The 21,586-nt window shown below is 52.4% G+C and overlaps 1 protein-coding gene across 1 annotated transcript; it reads right to left on the minus strand.

The window, feature by feature from the left end:
* Positions 1-1,792: 1,792 nt before the first annotated feature.
* Positions 1,793-20,670, minus strand: mfhas1 (multifunctional ROCO family signaling regulator 1). The gene is made up of 3 exons (XM_023808473.2): positions 16,921-20,670; positions 2,892-3,216; positions 1,793-2,682 (listed from the first exon to the last, which is right to left on the minus strand). The coding sequence occupies exons 1-2, from the start codon at positions 19,823-19,825 to the stop codon at positions 3,086-3,088; spliced, it is 3,036 nt and encodes a 1,011-aa protein (XP_023664241.2). The 5' UTR covers positions 19,826-20,670; the 3' UTR covers positions 1,793-2,682; positions 2,892-3,085.
* Between the last annotated feature and the right edge of the window lie 916 nt (positions 20,671-21,586).

Consider the following 21,586-nt stretch of genomic DNA (forward strand, 5'->3'; position numbering starts at 1 on the left):
AGCATATTTCAAAATATATCACGCTAGGGGGCGCTGCCGCACCACAAAACAGTTACTGCTTTTGTATCATCTTGGTCTTCACCTTGGGACTGTAACCTGCGACCATGTGGAAGAAACTGAAACTTAGTGTGCAAAGGGTGGGACTTATCTCTTAAAACTGAGCTAACATTAAACAGCTAAAGTGAATAACTAGCTCAATTTTAGCCTTCACACAAATTAACGTTCCAGTTATAGTAAAACAGTATTTTATTTGTTTGTTTACTCTTTTATTTCATTTCATTTTATCTTAACTGTTTATTGTGTTATATTTTTTATATTATTTTTGCCTGTGTTGTAAGATGAATGATACATGATAAGTGTCTGTCTGTTACGTGTCTATGGATGAGGACAATTCACTGCAAACCTAATCTACCGACGGGTATAAATAAAGTCACATGACCTGAGCCGACAGCGCTGTGGTCGACGTGTTTCACGGCACATTTTCCATGAGCTGAACCTTGTTTCTGTTCTGCAGTTTATTCACATTAAAAATGTTTATCGAAATATACAGCCCTATATGGGCATGAGGGTTATGAAATCCGATCAAAACAAGAATGGCAGGATTGTGATTTGCTCATATTTGTCTTTGCTCTGTGTAGCTGTGCTGTGTGGCTTTGATAAGACCTCATTTGTTTAAGTGATGTAAACATTAACTGGTGCCGGAAGAACACCCAGGGAGAGTCATGGCATTGGTGATATGTTTTATTGCACAATGATCCAAAGTCATCTGGGTATTTCGACAAGCTGTCTGTGGGTCCTCGTGCAGGGGACAGGAACAGGCAGCAGGGGAGAGGGCTCTGTCGGATAGCACCAGGGCTCAGAGGAGGGCATTTGGCAAGTTTGTACCACTGAAGAGTAAGATTCAGACTTGCCTTACACAAGGGATGCTGTGTGTGTTGTACCTTATGTGTTTAAATAAGTGCTGATAGCAGAAAATTCACTCCCTTTGCTCTGATGGCTGAGGTACATCAGACACACATATCTGGCTTACGGGGTCTGAAAAGGGACAAAAAGGTGGGGAAGAACTTTTAAATGCAGCCTGCATCTAGGTGTTAAATACGGGGGATGAAAACCAGTAGATGTCTCTGCAGGAAACCATATGATCAGATACCAGCTACGTAGGATGGAAACAGGTTTATTGCCACCTGCTGCTTTACATCTCATATTTCCCATCCTTTGTGGTCACATCTCACTGTCCTGCACCCGTTAAGATTTAATCTGCTCATATAGTCATTGGTGGAAGACAGTGTGACACTGCTGCCTACTTACCAGACACTACATCAAGTTCGAGATCCTTTATGTTGTAAATCAGCATATAGGAATTCTTATATCAAATCAGCAAGATGTAACATCCAATAGGATGGAATACATGTACTCTGTTACTTCCATGAACAATGTGTGAAAGCCACATTGCTGTCTGACTGCATTTTAAGTCTACTAGATGTTAAGAATTTTAGTTTACCAATTAATTGCAGAATTGTTCCCAGTTGGAGTCTGGGCCCTCATGGCACACAAGACATGGGGAGAAAGGGTTTGTTTTTTTGTAGTTTGTTGCTGTGATGGGAGTTTTGTGGGTTCAGTACTCCGTGTGCGTAAACGTGATTTTAAGCAAAGTTTGTAGTTTGCATTGGTTATCGAACATCCACCAGCTTTGTAACATCACTGGATGCGGGCGCCCTTCCAGGAACGCTGTTCTTGCCAGCAGCTGCTGTTGGCCGTCAGCCTGGAGAAGGACGGGACGCTGACACAGGGACACGGACAGCCTGCTCTGGGCTTCTGTTTATTTATATTTGGTGCTTGTACACGGTTGTCACACGCCTCCCCGCCCCCCACCCCCGAAGCAAACGGCTCACTGCAGCGACCGCTGGGAGCCTGCCTGACAACCGCATAGTGCATTTGTACAAAAATAAAGATATTATATACAAAAGGGTATTGACTGAGTTCTTACACGAGTGACGTACATTAATCAGTATGCCTCTCCCATGCCCCTCTGTCCCGCCATCTGTGAGACCAAAGCCACACCGATGTCGGAGCCCACTTACAGGCAGGCTTGTTGGGGGCATCCAAAGGTTCTCAGTGAAAGTTTATACTATGCTAACACAGTATTGCACACCCATTTCGACGGGCTTCAGTCTCTTCCTGTAAGTGTCGCTCAGCTCCTCCTGGGAGTTTCCTCACTGCGGCTGCAGTTCCTCCGCCTGCCTGTGGCAGTGGGGGTGGCGCCGTAGTGGTTCTAACAGTCGAGACCCTCGGCTTCCTCAGGGAGAGGTCTGCGGCGAGCCTCTCCACATGGGGGGGGAAGCTGGTGTAGCCTGACAGTCTGATTTTTGCATCATAATCCCAGCTCCGCCTCCCACGGCTGTATTGCTGCTATATCATTGGCCAGACTCTCACCTATGACAAGTCAGGCCCAGCATAGTGCCATATGATTGGTGTTATCCCAGCTAAGTGAGACCAATAGCAGACGTCCACCTCATCTAGAGGACTGACAGACTTGAGTCACGTCAATGCTAACAGGAAGAGAAATCAGGGGTCCCATGAGGCTTTGCAGCACTCCAACAGTTCTAGAGTGTCCAATACTGGGGTCCACTTCCCGCTCAACCGGACAGGCAGTCGTTCCAAGGTGCAGCTGGCGTAGGCAGGCTAAAGAGAGCAGGAGACAGAGAGGCAGATGAGAGGACTACAGGAGGTGGAGGTTTTATGCTGAAGAGCTGAATGCAACTTTCTTTTAACATTACTGACATATACTGTATCGAAAACTGTGAGCTTTGTGTTTGGTAATAGTTTTACTCGAGTACAGCAGGTTTAACTGATGAAAAACATGAGAGAGGCCACACTAGGTGTCTGCTTACATGTCCACGCAGTCTTTGGGTCCTGGGTGTGATATGATGGAGTGGACAGCAGGGGGTGCTGCAGGGATGCATCAAAAGGAGGAGACGACACCCCGTGAGATGGCTAGGGGGGTGGGCTGTGGGCCTGAGGGGAAGGGGGGAAGGGGGTGCAGTGCCTTTGGAGGAGTAGGTGATGGCTTGGGAGGGGGGGGGGTTCATTTCAGACAAGGGCTGACCACTGTTGGCGTGGGGGGGTACACCAGAGCCACGTTGACACGCTCTGAGCCATTCTTGGGGCAGATGATCTCAGCTGTCCCCTCTGGTCGGGGTTGGCTCAGGAGCTCACCTGCGAAGGACCAGAGAAAGAAAAAAAGAGGGGCATCATCACCAGACCTCACTAATACAGTCCAGGGAACAGCCACACTCAGTCACATGGCACTCTGAGGCCGTCTCCAGCATATGGTACGCTGCCCCCTATAGGAGGCCGTCTCCAGCAAATGGTACGCTGGCCCCTATTGGAGGTCGTCTCCAGCATATGGTACGCTGGCCCCTATTGGAGGCCGTCTCCACCGGGGCTGCACATTTGTGCCTCTGGGACTGGGGTAATCTGAAAGTCTACATTTAACGTAAAATGTCACAAACTGTTAATATACGTTTAAAATGACCTTTCACAGTAACATTGACAGATCCGCAAGGGTTAAAAATTTCATTGTGTTTTCTTGGCTCCAGCACTGGAACTGGCTTTAAACTGCCTTAACTGTTTCCCCTGAGGTCTGTGAGAGCAGTGGAGATCCTTGCTCTCGTTACGTTTAAGTGTTTGGCCACTAGGGGGCAGATACAGATCATTATCACAGCAGGTCACTGAGCTGCAAAACAGGATGTTTTTCCCTGCGGGCTGCGTTTTATTGCCCCAGATGCTTTTTCGACACAGGCGTAGGGGCCTGACTCAGACGCGGGTGCGATTCTAGGTGCTTGGTAAGCCCGGTGATTTATTCTGGGCTGTTGTGAAGCGGACCCTCCAGCGCAATGTTACACGCTCCTGGCCTCACGACAGGGATGAGACAAGACGGATCATCTGTAAGGGAGGAACGGGGCTCTCTGTGCAGGGCAGCTCTAACACGCGCCAGAGGGGGCATCTCCGGTTCATTCGTGACAGGAGAACGCCAACCCCTACTGGATGTTAATAGGGCCGAATTCCCTGGAATGGTGAAGCACAGGTGGAGCATTTAGCCTCCTACATGTACTGCTCACTGCTACTTGTGTTTCATGGTGGTGACATTTCACGGCCAAGTCTGGCTTATGAAGCCACCACACACACACTCACACCATCGTGGTGTTTTTGGAGATTCTGTTGACATCTAACCTAGGTGCTTCTCTGACCAAACCCTCCAAACCTAATCTGGTGCATTATAAGAGATCCCAAAAACAAGCCCCGCCTTCACTTTGCCCCACCCACATTCTGCTCCGCCTCCAAGGAGCCCTTCCTATATGATAGACGGTCGCAGCTGCTCCTTAAAGTTCATCTCTATATTTGGGATCACAGATGGGAGGGAAATTTTTATCCTAAAATAGGATCCAAAGAGGAAGGTGGGCTATGTATCATGCTGTCCATGCGATTAGCATAAATCTGTAAGCCCTGGCTGACCCACTATTTGACCTGTGAATCCCCTGACATATTTCAGACCAGAATCAGCACATTCTTCCAGCAATGACCACATACGGAGCTTTCTGGCAACAAGCCAGGCCAAACCAAGCCCGTACTGATATTTTATAAAGAGCTGCAGAAGCTTAGGTTTATAGTCTTGCTTGTTTTCCCCAAGAGAAACCAGGAAGCCAAGCCAGGAAACTCATGAGAAGACAGGAAGGTAAGAAAAGACAAAGGGAATCACACTCTCCACAAGCATTTCCTCATATCATTCAGTGGGAAGCAGGTTAACAGCATTGTTGGAAAACAGAAGAAAAAAAAAAAAAAGTTTCTGAAAAGCCGTCCTGAGTCCGGCTGAGTGGGTTTGTAGGAGAGACAGACACATAACCCAGGAAGCACAAAGGGCGCCAGTGCGACCCGGATAACAAAAGGCCCAGTGTCACAAACACAACACGGACGCGGCTGGGAGACAGCAGAAGGATTCCACGGGAAGGCGGAGCTCCAGACTGTCCGGCCTCGCTATGCCGCGTCATTGGGATGCAGCGGCCTGGACCCCAACTCCCAGACTGGCTGGAAGGGGCTGACAGTGCAACTGGGAATGTGGAAAGATGTGACACGTCAGCTTACCCTTTAACCCAACATGACCCACATCCCTGAAGGCTTTTCCCTTTTTCGCAGCTCGAGGGCACTGGGATTCCTGAGACTGCCATCCCGTTAAATCACAAGGAAGTCACTGATCTGGTCTTTCCGGATGCTATCTCTGTGTGATCCGGCCCACAGGTTTGCAGCTCACAGGGCCTGAAGACACAGCTGGGTGCAGCCACTCTAATTCCGTCCTGCCTGCTCCATCGCCTGCCACGGTTTTGCTCCCCCCCCCCCCACCACCCCCAGGGGGAAATGAGCAGGGCCTTAAAAGGTAAAGTGAGCTCCTCTCCCTCCCGCCGTGGTCCTGCCTCGAGAAACGCTCTGGCGGGGTGTGTGCTGTGTTGTGGAAAAACCCAGCGTTGGGCCCATGCCCCCCCCCCCCCCAGCAGGCCCCCTGTGCTCTGCTTCCTCCCCTTTGTGAGACACAAAGGGAGCCTGGGGGGTTTTTGTTGCGTCCGGCCTGAGGGACAGGAAGACAAAGCCGGCACACTCCTCACGGTGCATAAAACAGCTCTCAGGCTGCCGTTTTGTGGAAGGCTCTTTAAGACTTCTTTAAGTCTTGTTTCCCTCTTCCATCTGATACAAATAGGGTTCCAGTTAATGAACCTTCAGAGCTTGTTTATGAACAACTTTTTGACCACATGATACAATGTCACTTCCTCTCTTCCCTCTCTACAGGGTATCCACAGCATGACCGGGACTAACATGAGTGACACTCCACAGAGCCTCCTGCGATGCTGACACTGTCCATGCAGGTTCCCTCTTGCCACTCCCTGGTCTTGACAAATCAAAATGCCATTTCAATTTGTGCAGCACACTTTCACCAGATTTTTATATCAAAGAATAGTGTAGCAATTCCCCAGTAATTAGAGCAAGGAATAATCAGTTGTTTTCTTTACTCTGTCACTCACCAGCTGTCTGTAGGATAGATACGCACATAACTGCAGAAAGGGGTCAGGTGGATTTCATGGTAGGGGCACAACCTGACCCCTGACATTTGACCCTGCCCCCACTGGCTCCGCTGTCACATTCATACCATCATGGACAGGGACGGGCAGAGGAGGACACCAAGCCTTGGCTTTCATTGAAACAGCCAGCCTAAACTATCAGCTAGGAAAGTTGCTGGGGACACTCAAAGGAATGTTTTAAATAAACGGAAACATAGAGGAATTTGGAGGAAAGTCAGCCTGCGGAGACAGGAATTCGGCACAAAGGACAATGTATCATACCACCGTGGGAGTCCGCGAGAGGCCCCATCAGCATGAGCAACCGGGGCCTGGAACTGACTCTGAGGGCAAGGCAAGGGCCAATCCAATCCTTCCACATGTCTCCAGACTAACTGTACATGCAGCAGAATGAGCACCCCCTAGTGACCCCTCTGATGAAACAGGATGAACGGAGGAGCTTCCAAAGATCATCTCATAAGGACAAGCTGGTTGTTCCTCCTGCTCTTAAGACAGGACAGTTCAACAGCAGAAACTAGATGGTTCTGGTCCAGCTGAGCACCTTCCCCATAGACCCTCTGGTGTGATGGATCTACATCCCTCAGCGCAGCAACACCAACCATAGTGTCAATATGGTCACGTCAGTCACATGAGTCATTAGTCAACTCTGACATCTTCTGGGGGCATTTCTGTGTCAAGACCTTAAGCAAAACCAGGTTGGGGTTTTGCTAAAAATACCAACAAGCGGGAACTTGCAGGCTAAGCTAGGATGAGCCAACCCAGGAGCAGGAAGGCAAACTCGTAAAAACTGGGGATGCTTGTGAGTGGGTAAGTTGCTGTGCGGAGGTCTGTGCGCAGGAGCCAGACTTCTCCAGATCGAGGCCTGATATGTTGACTGCCAGAGCAAAGCAGAGATTGTCATTAAAACATCCTACCCCCCCCCCCCCCCCCCAACCAGCCACATCCTACCATAGGCCAAGAGGCACCAGGGTAGACATGTACTCCTTCAGAAAGTGGACATCCATCCAGGATTCTCAACAAGGAGCAACCTACAGAGTGCGAGTCAGTCAGCTGAACACTAGTGGGAGCCTCAATCACAGATACACCAAAACCTTCGCCTCAAAGCATTCTGGGGAATGCCAGTAGAGGGGGAGTACAGCCACGCTTTGGCTCACACGAGTGGAAAATAACGAGAAAGTGACTAATAATTAGATGGCTGATGATGAAGACAGACAGGAATGTAGGAATACAGATATCATCATTGCCAAAAAAGGTCAGGTTACTGTCACTGCATCAAGCTGACGAAGCAAAATGAGGTGAGGGGAGGGGAGGGGATCTGGGAATGCGCCGAACATCTGAGAGCGAGCATACCGCACACCAGATTATTCCTCAGTGCTCATCCCTGCATCTCAGACACACACCAACCACTCAGTCACAGTCACGCCCAAGCACATGCTCAGAAGCCTAGACAACTGCAGTAGAGTGGAAGTCATCAGTGGAGACTGATGAGATTTCCAGGCAGCTGTCTGACCAGTGTGCTCTGCTAGAAGGGCCGATGAGGTCAATGACGGCTCACTTGGAGAACCCAGCATGATCTAAAACAGCTTCCTCTTTGAAAAGGACGGCTCTGTCCTGAACAGTCTCTTACTCTGATCCAGCCAGTCACCTCGATATTACAAGTCCTTCATGAGGTACCACTCAAAGGAGTGGAGACCAATGGGAGTTTGGCAGGAACAGCTCAGACGGGCCAAGCATGTTTAACCGATCAGCTCGTAGCTCTGGGAATCCAGGACGACCCACATCATGCAACGAGGGGGCAAATAACACTGCAAGGGAACGACACCGAATCCACACCAGTGACGGAGACACCAAAGCTGATTTCCAAACACAAAAAGAGCGAGTGCAAATGGAAAAGAAGATGGCCGACTGAGCCGAATCTCAGAATCACGCTACAAAATTGCAGCTGGGACCAGTACTGCCTGCACGCCGGTGCTGTAGCCCACTCTGCAGTAAGGATTGCTGGTGCTGTAGCCCACTCTGCAGTAAGGATTGCTGGTGCTGTAGCCCACTCTGCAGTAAGGATTGCTGGTGCTGTAGCCCACTCTGCAGTAAGGATTGCTGGTGCTGGCAGTGATATCACATCCTCACTTCTCAATCTCCATTGTCACATCTGCCACCTTCCATCCAGGTGAGCAGAGGATATGGGGGGGGGGCTGAGGAAGATGGCTGTTCACCGCCTCCATGCTCATCTGACCAAACCCCTATCCACACACCATGCCTGGACAGGTCACCAACACTTCAGCATCTGCGTCCTCCTTCTGAGCTGGAGGTGGGAGCGGGGATGGGGGTGCAGGACTACGTTCCGAAAGAGGCTGCGGGCCAGATGCCTGCGGAATGTGCTGCGTGCTTTCTGGGAGCTGGGGCAGCAGTCCAAGGAGAACTCAGCCGGCCCGGGGGGGCGTTGCCATGGAGACCCACCACGGGTGCATGAGTGTGAAAGCCAGCGGGAGCCTAGAGTTGTACTTTTGGTGTGGGAGAGGCTATGAGGGCTGTCAGCTAGCCGGGAACACCCATAATGAGGCTTCCGGAAGATGTCTGGAGGCTAGCCAACTACCCCGAGATAGCAGTGGCCTTAAACCCCCTTCTGAGGTTCCGCATCGTGGGGCCGTTCATTGGAAGCTGCTTGGGTAGCTTGCAACTACACAGCTGGCTCGGTAAATGAAGCAGGGTTGGAATTTAGCATCCTGTGTCCTGGCAGGGAAGTGCTGGGCAAACGTGAACAGGGTTAGCCTGTTATCTTCATGTGCCTGATAGATGTGTATCACACACCTAAGACAAGTCTGAGAGCAGAGGGAGGACTCCCCCGAAAGCACACAGAAGAGTCTTAGGGCTTCCTCACTGTGTGTACAGTCGTGCTCAGGCTCGTTTTTCACTGTTTACTCTGGTTGCAAGCCTGCTCATACCGGATGGTAACGTGAGAATGCTGCCCTATGCAAAAACGGAGATGACTTTTGCCTTCGTGTAAGAAGATGCTGTAAGTCCACGTACGTGAACGAGGGAACATCTCTGATTTAAGTTGGGGGCCCCCCTCTGTGTGACCGCAGGACAGACGCACAGGGAGATACAAGGGCAGGTGTCTCCTCCCTTAGTCTCCATCTGTCTCCTGCACATCACTGTCACTGTCCCAATCCCATCCTGATGTGCTTCACACTCCTTCTGCTCCACGGGTAGCTGCCCGAAGCTAAAATGCTGACATCTCACAAAACGTACAGGCGTTAGCGCTGAGTGGTGAGATCGATAGGGTGTCTTAATGTGGTGTGAACCTCGTAAGACCCACCACAAAAAAGTTTTTGCTGATGACGTATGGAAGAGTCTGGTACAAATCATGTGACTAACATTTAAGACTCATGGGGGGTGACAGCACATTGGCAGAAATAAGGCTGCGGAGATCCCACATGAGAGGAGATGTGCTGATCACCCAAAAGGGCAAATAAACCAGCCAAGAGCTGTGAGGGCCTCTGAAGGCCCTGAAACTGCCCAAAGCTCAGACCCGGATGGAGATGTTCTCCAGCCCAAAGAGCACATATAAGAGGTGGAGGACCCAAAGTGTGATACCAGGTTACTAGCTCTCCTGTCCTCCATCCCATGACAGCCCCAGTCTCTTATCACCCCATCTGCAATTCCTTGGACTAAAAATGAACACTCATTCGGGGGGAGGAGGGTTTGGGATCAGGGAGGGGCAATAAGGTATGAAACATGAGACGTGAGTCACAGGCTTACTGAACACCCCCCCCCCCTCTGATGGTGGAGATGAAAGAAGTTGCTCTTAGCTTCGGTTTCTTTCTTAACGAAAGGTGCAAAAAAGATCAAAGGCATCTCCTCATGCCCGTCAGGACACCGCGGGACTGAGAGGCATCTCCTCATGCCCGTCAGGACACCGCGGGACTGAGAGGCATCTCCTCGTGCCCGTCAGGACACCGCGGGACTGAGAGGCATCTCCTCGTGCCCGTCAGGACACCGTGGGACTGAGAGGCATCTCCTCGTGCCCGTCAGGACACCGTGGGACAGAGAGGCATCTCCTCCTGCCCGTCAGGACACCGCGGGACTGAGAGGCATCTCCTCGTGCCCGTCAGGAGACCGTGGGACTGAGAGGCATCTCCTCATGCCCGTCAGGACACCGTGGGACAGAGAGGCATCTCCTCCTGCCCGTCAGGACACCGTGGGACTGACAGGTATCTCCTCATGCCCGTCAGGACACCGCGGGACTGAGAGGCATCTCCTCATGCCCGTCAGGAGACCGTGGGACTGAGAGGCATCTCCTCATGCCCGCCAGGAGACCGTGGGACTGAGAGGCATCTCCTCATGCCCGTCAGGACACCGCGGGACAGAGAGGCATCTCCTCATGCCCGTCAGGACACCGCGGGACTGAGAGGCATCTCCTCATGCCCGTCAGGAGACCGTGGGACTGAGAGGCATCTCCTCATGCCCGTCAGGACACCGCGGGACAGAGAGGCATCTCCTCGTGCCCGTCAGGACACCGCGGGACTGAGAGGCATCTCCTCGTGCCCGTCAGGACACCGCGGGACAGAGAGGCATCTCCTCATGCCCGTCAGGAGACCGTGGGACTGAGAGGCATCTCCTCATGCCCGTCAGGACACCGCGGGACAGAGAGGCATCTCCTCATGCCCGTCAGGAGACCGTGGGACTGAGAGGCATCTCCTCATGCCCGTCAGGACACCGCGGGACAGAGAGGCATCTCCTCGTGCCCGTCAGGACACCGCGGGACTGAGAGGCATCTCCTCGTGCCCGTCAGGACACCGCGGGACAGAGAGGCATCTCCTCATGCCCGTCAGGAGACCGTGGGACTGAGAGGCATCTCCTCATGCCCGTCAGGACACCGCGGGACAGAGAGGCATCTCCTCGTGCCCGTCAGGACACCGCGGGACTGAGAGGCATCTCCTCGTGCCCGTCAGGACACCGCGGGACAGAGAGGCATCTCCTCGTGCCCGTCAGGACACCGTGGGACTGAGAGGCATCTCCTCGTGCCCGTCAGGACACCGTGGGACTGACAGGCATCTCCTGAACTCATGGCCAAGACTGCAAAGGCTGTGGGTATCCTGGAGGAACAGCTCAGCTAGTGCGGATATTCTGCGCAAACAGGTAAGGAGCCCCTTGGGGGTGTTCCCAAATGCGGCAACACTTCCCACCAGGTGACTTCAAAGAACACCCCCTTCTCCCTAAACACACCAAGAGCACACCTGCTGACACCCCCTCCCTCCCCACCCCCGACTGGTGACGTAATGGGATCGCTAGTGTCTTCACTGGGGATTTTACTGCTGATCTGTTGGTGGCAGGGAGGGGGGCAGGTCGTCCATCTCAATAAAAGAACAAAAACATATACGCGGCTGGGACAGCAGTGCTTCACTGCATCTCCTCCCTTCCACCATGCTCCCTGAAACGGGGTATCCCAAGAGTCAATACAATCGCCCACCCCCCATCTCATTGATGATGTGTAACAGGTCAGACTGCCCCCCCCCCCACCTCAAAGCACATACACACTCAGAAAGAAGATCCTGCTGCCTTCTCTGCTTCACTGCATGGATACAGCAGACTCAGCAGCAGTCTCCTCTGGGATTGGCCGACACCCAGGAAAAGCAGCCAACCCGACCAATCGGCTGAGAGAGACCCACCCACCAGCTTCCTGCTCCAGTCACTACAGTGGTACCATTATATACTCAGCCCGGAGGTCTGGAATGTCAGTCTGACAAAAGGAGTTGCCATTAAAAAGTTTCTAAATTTTACATTAAAAAAATCATGCTTTTAAAATCAAGGCATTGGGGTTAAGTAATGTTAGGGCTCAAAATGCCATCCAAGATCTCTCTTTCTGGCATGCGCGCACACGCACGCACACACACACACACACACACACACACACACACACACACACGGTCACTGGGTCCTGCACAGAGGATCTCTGTCGTCCCTTGTGCAAACCACTTCTTCAGGCATGCCCCTACACGCCCAGGACACTCCCTCCTTCCTGGGAATTCGGGGACATGCTCGCAATGTGAAATCTCGCCTGGTCATTCTGTCCATTCCAAGGGTGAAAGCAAGCCGCTTTTGCAGATGTCCCACAATGCACTGCACAAGCCTGTTACAGCTGTGAGCCCTTTGAGGAACAGTGATGTACCTGGGCATGGCATTGTGGCAAAAGGGGGGGGGGGGGGGAGAGACAGAAAGCTCTCTCCAGACCCGGGCAGCAGCCTGCACCCCCTCTCTCTCTAACCCCTCTGGGATGTGGAGTGGGACCTGACCCAACCCGTGAGAAGTCAGCAGAAGCATCCGAAGCTACACCTCGTTACGGCCCTTAGAGACGGGAGAGAGAGCGTGTGAGTCAGCATGAGGGTCGGCTTGGGCTGGCTGCCCAGCGGCGGAGCAGAATTTACACGACCAGCCGCATAAACCCTTTAAAAGGAAATGCGGACGCATTTTGTGGAATCGGGAGGCCATCTTGGTCTCGGCCGCGAGCTCCATCAGTGAAGTCACCGTGTTTGTTTTAGCACATAAACTGAGGATGTTTTAACGAAAGCTGCCAACTCGGCTCAGCCTAATCCCCACCCTCTACTCCCAGAGGACCCCCGCCACACTAAAAAGGGGCCCTTTGCTTAAAGGTGATACTGCATTATGATATGCACCCACCTCTTTGTTGCTATGGTAACCCCAGTGTCACATGAGCAACAAGACTCATACATCTTGTAAAAACTCTTCATACAGCTTTATATAAATGTAGCATTACTAATTCCACTGCTACTCCTAATAGTAATAATAACAAGCAGTGTAATAACCTGGCCTGAGTGTGGTCGAGTGACCAAGTGGCAAGAATTCAGTGACTAGTGACTAATGACCAGAACATTAGGAGTGGTGACCATGACTAAGCATAAGGACAAGTCCTGCCATTAGTCACTAACAATACAATAACCAGCCATACTGTAGTAACTACACAACTAAAGACATGCAACAGCACAGTTAATCCACAAAACCACAACATGTTCTTCTGTATCCCTAGTAAAATTGTGCCTCTGTGGGGACGACAAGCTGGGTTTAATGTTTGTTCCTTGGGCAACAGGTTTAACGAGCCGGTTACCCCTGCAGTGAGACACTAACACAGTCGTGCGTCTAAAAGAGTCCTTAACAGCCCTCTGACTTATCAGCTCCTGCCCCGAAGGCACCGTCTACACACCGATCAGCTGTGTCTGCCACATGATAGGGCCCACAGCTTCATGTTTTTTAACTGGACACCCCCCCACCCCACAAGCAAACAGCCAATCCCATCAGCCACAGACAGTGAAAGTTAAAGCAGAGAGCGTGGGGGGAGCATAATGATCCCCTCCTTTCCCAAAAGCCAGGGCTTGGTTTTCTCACCAGTTAATGCTGGAGGCAAAACGTCTCGCCGGGACATACCAAGCCCCGTCATTTGGGGAGGGGGGGGGGGGGGGGGGGGGGAGTTAGGGATTATGGCACGTAGAAACACACTAAGGACTAGAGCAGGAAGCCAGGGCAGCCATGAAAAACATGGGGAGGAGCCGCGCTCTCTTGACCTCTGTGTTGCAAGATCTGTGGGTGCTTCCGTACAATGCTTTGTAAATCATGGTATTAAAGGATTGTGAGGTATCACCTAGACCTAGAAAAGGGTGAGTGTTTTTTTTGAAGTTGCATGTGTGTGCATGTGTGTGTGTACATATTTCGGGGCTGTTACAGGCAGCACTTAGGTGATTAAAGTTGGGTGTATAGTACCGAAACCGCCCATTTACAGTGACGTATAAATGCCACCCAGTGACACAGACCTCTGTGACTCCTAACGCATGAAGAAGATCCCCCCCCCCCGCGAGCCCCTCTCCCCCTGTGCTGCTGACCCGGGTCCTGAGGGTCTAAATTCGGAGGACACCAGCTGCTTCGGTGGGGCAATGACCCCCCCCCCCCCCCCCCCCAATATTACACCCCCTGCTCCTGCCACCAAGGTTACTCTTATTAACTAAGACTAAACTAAGCCTTTGTGTGAAACAAACACCGCGATTCAAGTCAAAATCAAATAAAAATACTACTAAAACCAGCAAAGTCAAACAAAATGCTATCACATTCAAACAGAGATAAGAATATCAACGATCAGATTAAGTTAAAATGAAATGGAACTCGGGGGCAGTGGGGGGGGGGACAGGAAAAACGACGTAAACAAGAAACTAATCTCTACATCCAGACGGACAGCCGGCCGAGATGCATCATAGCGTCACATAATGCAGGTACTGTGACATCATCAGCATATTTCATGAAGATTAGGACGAGCACTGATCCTCACACAAAGCATTTCTGTGTGTGTGATGTGCCGATAAAAATTACACAGATCACCACTACAATTAACTGCCTACATGACACTTACACTATTCCTAACATCACTGTGGTATTTACTGCGGCCCAGAAGCACATCTCTGAAGTGAAACAGAACAGAGGCTGGGCGTGGGTATCAAGTGGATGGATTTGTGCCAGTGGAGCCAGGCCAGAACCCTCAGCCCAACTCGGTGAGGAGACTGACGGCTCGCTTTCATCTCACGCCAGCCTGCTGGAGGATGGTGTTCTCATGACCGGGAGATGGGCCTACGGTTTGCCTTTAGACTGGAAATCAGCGTGACGCACATCGCTGACACAAACGAGAACCAAGGCACCGGCACATGCTCACGCCCTTGCCGGCTCATTTGGTGGGAAACGGGGATTCTGCATGGAGACGTGTGCCGACAAGCTCACGGTGACTGTACGTTTGTGGCAAACTCCCAGAATTCCAAACCATCAGCAAATCAGCATTCTCAAGAGTAGAAAGGGGCATAAATTCACACAGCTAAGGTGAAGTGTATCTCTGCAAATCCTCTCACATCAGGCCAGGCAGCAGAAAGCCAAGCACACGGCTGTTAAACTGCAGCAATTCAACAAAACAAATTCAGGGTGCAGTCGGCTGCTTTCTGAGGAGGCGTCGGAGTCTGGGAGGTTCTACCTGCAGGCAGGTGGACCTCCAAGGCCTGCTCCTTCTGACTGACATGCACACACAACTTGATCTTGACCCTATGCATGTTTTTTTTTTTCTTATAAGCCTGGATTCTGATGTTTCCTTGGCGACACTAATACTGTATGCGCCCCGCATGCTGCCTGACCGCACTGTGAACCACAAACCATCCTCAGCAGAGCTGCTATCAGGAGCGCAGCCAGAGGAGACCAGGCCAGCCCGAAGGGGATCTCATTAACCCCAGGATAAGGGATTAGCCATGTGATCAGCTGTGTCACATGACCAGGAGAGCCGAGTTTGACTGGATTGGTCTCATCCCAAGAAAGGACAGAGACGTCACAAAACCATGACACATGACAGGCAGACACGCCTCAACCCCAAGAAAATCATTTTGCACCCTACAAATTTTCCGCATGCCTGTGCACCATGTGCGTTAAGCCCGGCTTGTCCATGTGTAATTTAGCCGCTCTGAGTGGACTCACACACTCGCTATGGTCCTGATGCTCAGCTGGGATGTCGAAAGGCATGAAATGCACATCTGCAGCGGGTATTAACTGCAGCAGCAGAACTCAGACCCCAGGGCCCGCCCGAGCGGGTACGCCCACAGCACAGAAGAAGAAGCAGCACCTCATCTGGCCAGACGTTATTTTTATAACCACACAGCCACACGCCCACGTCCTGCAGGAATTCCCTCGATTCTCCTCGCAATTGCAGCTCAGACTTTTCAAAGGAGGCGATCTGGATGCAAAAACATGACGGTCGGTGTTCACTCTAACGCGCAGGATCCGCAATTTCAAAAACTGTTTTGTTGCCGCGGCAACATCCCAGCTCGCCAAACAGGATTTCACCATGTGCTCTTGGGATTCTGAGCTGTGCGTCTAGGTGTGGCTGCAGCCCTCCCCCCCCCGTGATGCCATGCCTTTGTTTAGTCTCCCGTTCAAGCTGACTGTGTCCTCCAAAGGCCTGGGGCCCTTTCTTGACTCCAACCACCTCAGCCAACACCAGAATCACCAGAATCACAGACGGTGGTCCAGCTGCTGCTGACAGCCTGGCACAGACGGACATACAGACCCATGCCCACACCATGACCGCACACACACACACACACACAGGGTCACATGTGCACATCACAGCGGCCACGCCGACCACACTGTCAGAATGCCGTGCTGTTCAGTCCCTCCTGGATAAAAATACACCCCTTCCCTCAACCGTCCGCCTGTGACGCTCCAGGACAGACACCTTGTGTACACACACACACACACACACACACACACACAGACCTGTACGCATAGCTTTGTGGGGGCCATCCATTCGTTTCTATGGGCAAAACCCTAATCCCAACAATGACGACCTTAACCCCTACCCAGCCCTAACCCTAACCCTAACCCCTACCCAGCCCTAACCTCAATCATTAGTAACCAAACAAAATACATTTTGCCATTTTTAGTTTTTTGATAGCAGTCACAGATTACCCAGTGGGGACCGAAAAAATGTTCTCCACAACGTCAGAATAACAGGTTTTTAATCACAATATTGGGTCATTTGGTTCCTACGGTGTGACGTATATCTGGCATACACACACATACACACACATTGTGCTGGATTTCCCCTAGACCTACACATCCACAGCTAAAAATCAGCACTTCCTCTCTAGCAAATGAAACCCATACATCCTTATTTTTGTACAGCATTGAGCAGAAATCCCTTTGTTCAAAGCCCTGACCACTTCCTGTTTAATGGCATCAGCGACGTAAGCGTGACACCCACCTGGGAAGGCATGGGGGCTGGGGGACCCTCTCTTCAGGCACTTGGAGCACAGGATGTGCACGGTGTAGTGGAGCCCTGGCCACTCCTGCAGCAGGGAGTTCAGCTCCTCCACCAGAGGGGTGATGGCCTGCCAGGCCGTCCAGATATTGGGCAAGGAGGCGTGGCTGGCGATGGACAGGGTCTCGGCCTGCAGCCGGCAGCGGGATGGCCGGTGGGTCACCACCACGGGCACTTTGCCGCGGTAGGCGAAGACGTGGCAGCGGCCGTCCGAGCGCTGCACCACATGGCTGTTGATCTGCACGCTGTACCTCGCGAACAGGCCCGGCGGCAGCAGGAAGGGAAAGCTGTACTCCACCTGCAGCTGCTCCACCGACAGCAGCTGTCCCGGGACACCACCACCACCCCCGTTCACCCAGGCCTCCGCGTGCGGGTCCTCGTTGCTCACATAGCTGGGGAACTTGTACCAGACAGTGGCGCCATTGAGCGGTTTGCTGCGGGGCTTGTTGACGCAGTAGCACACGCCCATCTTCTCCAGAAGTTCCAGGATGAGCTGGAGGTCCTGCTGGGTCTGGATCAGCGGCCGGAGCAGCAGGCGGATGATATGTGATGGCAGCAGGCCGTACAGCAGGAAGCCCTCCACGTGGTGCTGCAGCTGGGCTTCCCTGGCTCGGTCACCCCGGGTCTCCACCCCCTCGGCCAGCAGCCTCTCTAGCATGGCGGATGGATCCCCCTGGAAGAAGACGTTGAGGATGGCGATGAAGCGTGGCAGGTTGTGGAAGACGTACTCCTTGAGTGTTGGGCTGTCCTCAAAGTAGAGCAGTTTGCCGCTCTCATGCAGGTAGGACAGGGCGCTCTGCAGGCGGTCCTCCGTGAGTCCGGCTTGGAGGCCCAGGCGGGCAGAGTCCCACCAAGACAGCCACAGGTCCTGGGGCTTGAAGTGCAGCTCCTCCAGCATGTGCCAGGACTTGGGCAGCACGCGGTGCAGATTGGGGAAGATCTCCCTATGGTCGGCGACAGACACGAGCTTCTCCCGAAGACGGCTGACGTCCCTCGCCGGGCCGACGCAGCTGACGCGAAGTACAGGGGACAGGATCTGCAGCCGGTGGTTCAACAGATACTGCAGCTGGGCTTTCTTTCGCCGCAGGTTCTTGTCCGTCACACCGTAGAAAAGGACGTGGGGGCTGGACGTCCGGACGTCAAAGCCCTGCTCCAGCTCCTGGTCCACCTGCAGGGTGAGGCCCCGTAAGAATTCGGTGTCCCGAGTCTCCTGCAGTGCAATCTGCCGATGAATGTCCAGGCACTTCTCCTCCACCTCCTCCTCCTCACACTGATCCACGTGCGTCCCCACGAGACACACCACCGCGTGGGGGACTTTGGCGCCCAGCAGATGGAGGAAATACCCCACATGGGAGTAAAAATTCCGAGGAAAATAAGTCTTTAGGTTCACCACCAAGATGTAGAGAGCACCAGGGGACAGAAAAAAGGGCTTGATAAGGTCATAGTTTTTCTTCCCTGATAGATCATAAACGATGAAGGTGAGACTACGGTCAGCATCTGCAACCCAGTTGGTCACATCGATCCCTGTGTTAGTCACCGTGAAGTCATCCTGCGGCTTACTGACGAGACATTGTCTCAACCTGGTTTTGCCAGCCTTCTTCTTCCCCATCAGCACCAGCTTCAGCCTGGGTTTGACAGCGGGCTGCGAATGAGCGAGCTCCTTCTGGTAGGCCGCGATGTAGGGGATTCCCTTCATGCACACTTCGTAGGGTGGCTGTATCAGAGGGTTGTCCTTCACCTTCCATATGTTAACCCTGGCAAGCTTTCCAAAGTTGTCTGGCAGAATGGCAATTTGGTTACCCTGTAGGACGAGTTCCTCCAACTGGTCCAGCTCCACAATGGAGTCTGGCAGATATGTAATTCTGTTATTGTCCAACCACAGATTGGCAAGCCTGGACAACTGGCCTATTTCCTCCGGAATAAAAGTCACCTTATTTCTGCTCAGGTAGAGCTCCTCCAGGCCAACGATCTCTAGGACAGCAGGAGGGAACTCCTCGAAGGCGTTGGAGGACAGGTTCAGCATTTTGAGCTTCTGCATCCTGCCAAAATATGGCGGTAATGCGGTGAGGCAGTTGCTATCCAGCATCAGGCTCTCCAGGTTGACCAGGCTGCAGAAGTCCTTGGGCAGTGAAGCCACTAGCGTGCCACTCAACCATAAGATTTTGATCGACCGGAGCACAGAGATGCTGCTGGGAAGCCCGTCCAGCTTGTTCCCGGAGCAGTCCAGCTCCTCCAGGTCACTGAGGGCCAGGATCTCTGGTGGGAAACGGTCCAGCTTGTTGTGGTCCACGTCCAGCGTACGCAGCCTGCGGAGATGTGTGAGGCTGGCAGGAAGGGCACTAAGCTCGTTGAAGCTTACGTCCAACTCCTCTAGGTTCTGCAGGTCTCCCAACCACAAGGGCAGGTTCTGGAGCTTGTTGTGGCTGATGCAAAGCTTCTTCAGGCCCACCGGCAGGCCCATGTCGTCAGGGAAGTGGCTCAGGCAGTTGTGGCTGAGGTCCAACTCTGTCAGCTGTGCAAGCCCCAGCACGGCCCGTGGGACCGCGACGAACCGGTTCCGGCGGAGGACGAGGATGCGCAGGTTTGCCAGGGCAGCCGCCAGCCCGCGGGGAAGCTCCTGGAGGGAGTTGTTGCCCAGGTTGAGCAGCTCGATCTCACCCACATTATCGGGCAGGGTTATCTCATGGTTGTTCTTAGTGCTGAGAGTTAGCTGCCGGAGGTTGCTCCGGAGCTTCCTGGAGCGCAGGGCTGCATCCCTCCACAGCCTGGCCGTCCTCAGATTGCACTCCTTGTCAGCCATGGTGCTGCAGAGAGACCCCTCCTCCTCGCTTTCATGGAGAGAGATCATCTATTACCCAGCCAGCATGGCAGCCTGTTCCAGCACCTTGCCAGTAGCCCTGCTCTGCACAGCAGCCGTCACAAAGTCAGCATTATTAGCGGCAAGGATAGCAAAGCCGCCTGGGCAAGAGAAGACGTCTGCGTTAGCGATCGCATTAACAGGGCGGCGGTGGGCCAGCGGCTTTTCGTTCGTCCCCTCCTCCTGCGCCATGGAACAGAGAACAACAGACACCTACCGCAGCGGCGGAGCGCGGAGATAAAAGCCCGTTCCGGTGCGCGTCCTCCGGTGATGCGGCAGCCACACGCTTCCCGGCTCGGGGCGAGCCGACTCCGGTGGGGCTACAGGCGCTGGCTGGAGCCGCGATTTCCTCGCCGCGCACTTCGCTCTGGGTTGGGAGGTGCGGCAGCGGCAAACGCCTAAGCGGAGAGCACTGCGTCAGCGCGGACAGCCCACCTTCCCCGAGCCGGGGGGAGGACGGCGGGGGCGGCGCAGCCGGGCGGCTTTATCCCTGAAGGGTGGAGGGAGTAGCGTCGGTCCAAACTGCACTTAAAGACGAGACGCTGCCGATTCCGTGTTTTCTTTTTCTTTTCCGTGCTGGCGGACATCGGTTATCTTAGGTCGTCGGGGACTGCGCTTCTGTTTCGCTTTTGCAGGAGCCGATCTGTTTGATGAATCGGAATTGCAGCAAAACCATCCATAAATACGCTCCCGATTACAATGAAGCTCCGCTTCTTCTTCGCTCTGATAGAAAAGGCTTATTTTAAATCCGCCTCATTTTCCGGTAACATACAGTAAAATGCCGTATAGCATTAACGTCCTTGTGTTACCGGTAGACAGCCTTTTGTGTATGAAAACTGGGAATTTGTCTCCGCGCAGTGGATACTACATGTATGTATACGGAAGGCTGGTAAAATCACAGGGATATTTTTACAACGACAATCACCCCGTTTAATTTCACTTTTAATATGTACAATCAACACATCCACCTGTCCTACTATAAATGATGAATAATGTATTTAACGGCAGGCATCATTTTCTTATGATGTAATGGGCATAGTGCACAGGGCAGATACCATGCGTCTGGCTGCGTCTCATGCCGGTAGAGCCGCAGACGGAGTCCAAGCGCCGCCTGGTGGCCGTTGAAAGACTCTTTAACAAGGAGCCCGTAGATCTCTGCCTTATTGTTTTATTGATGTCAGAGTAGCTGTATCGTGTCATTGATTATATTTTAAAGCTATTTCATCCTCCTTATTCTGTCCACAAGCTTCCTGGCATGAGACAGCCAGGAATCCTCCTTCGGACTACAGAAAGATCTACTATTTTCCATACCAGATTCCCTACTTCTAAATAATTAAACAGACCCAAAGTGCAAGCTTCATTTCCCGAAACTGCACTATTACTGTCAGGTTAGACAGGTTGTATAATCGGTTTAAAATGTAAATCACTGCAACCAAGTTACACAAAGTGTGTGGCAACCCAAATTCACTTTAAATAAAAAGAAACAGGCAAACATTCTCATCTACAAAGATATGACCCAGTCTGGATATAACCTAGTTTGCAATTATCTGCATTACACCAGCCTGTCCCCCCTCATCCTACTTCGGACAGAGGGCCAGGTGTAGAGGTCAGGACAGATAAATCCCAACTTGATGTGAACATTTGTCCATTTTGCTTTTAAGTATGAACACTAACAGGTCACTAGATACCAGCAGGGGTGCTGTCAGAGATACTGGACCCCCAACCCAGACTAATCCAGTCATGCTCCAAATA

The sequence above is a fragment of the Paramormyrops kingsleyae genome, chromosome 7 (genome assembly GCF_048594095.1).
Source record: "Paramormyrops kingsleyae isolate MSU_618 chromosome 7, PKINGS_0.4, whole genome shotgun sequence".
Taxonomy (NCBI): Eukaryota; Metazoa; Chordata; class Actinopteri; order Osteoglossiformes; family Mormyridae; genus Paramormyrops; species Paramormyrops kingsleyae.

Coding starts and splice junctions, on each gene's coding strand:
- mfhas1 (XM_023808473.2), bottom strand. CDS start 19,825: ATGATCTCTCTCCATGAAAGCGAGGAGGAGGGGTCTCTCTGCAGCACC. Junction 3,217..16,920: donor CAGCCCCCATGCCTTCCCAG/GTGGGTGTCACG, acceptor GGTCCTTCGCAG/GTGAGCTCCTGAGCCAACCC.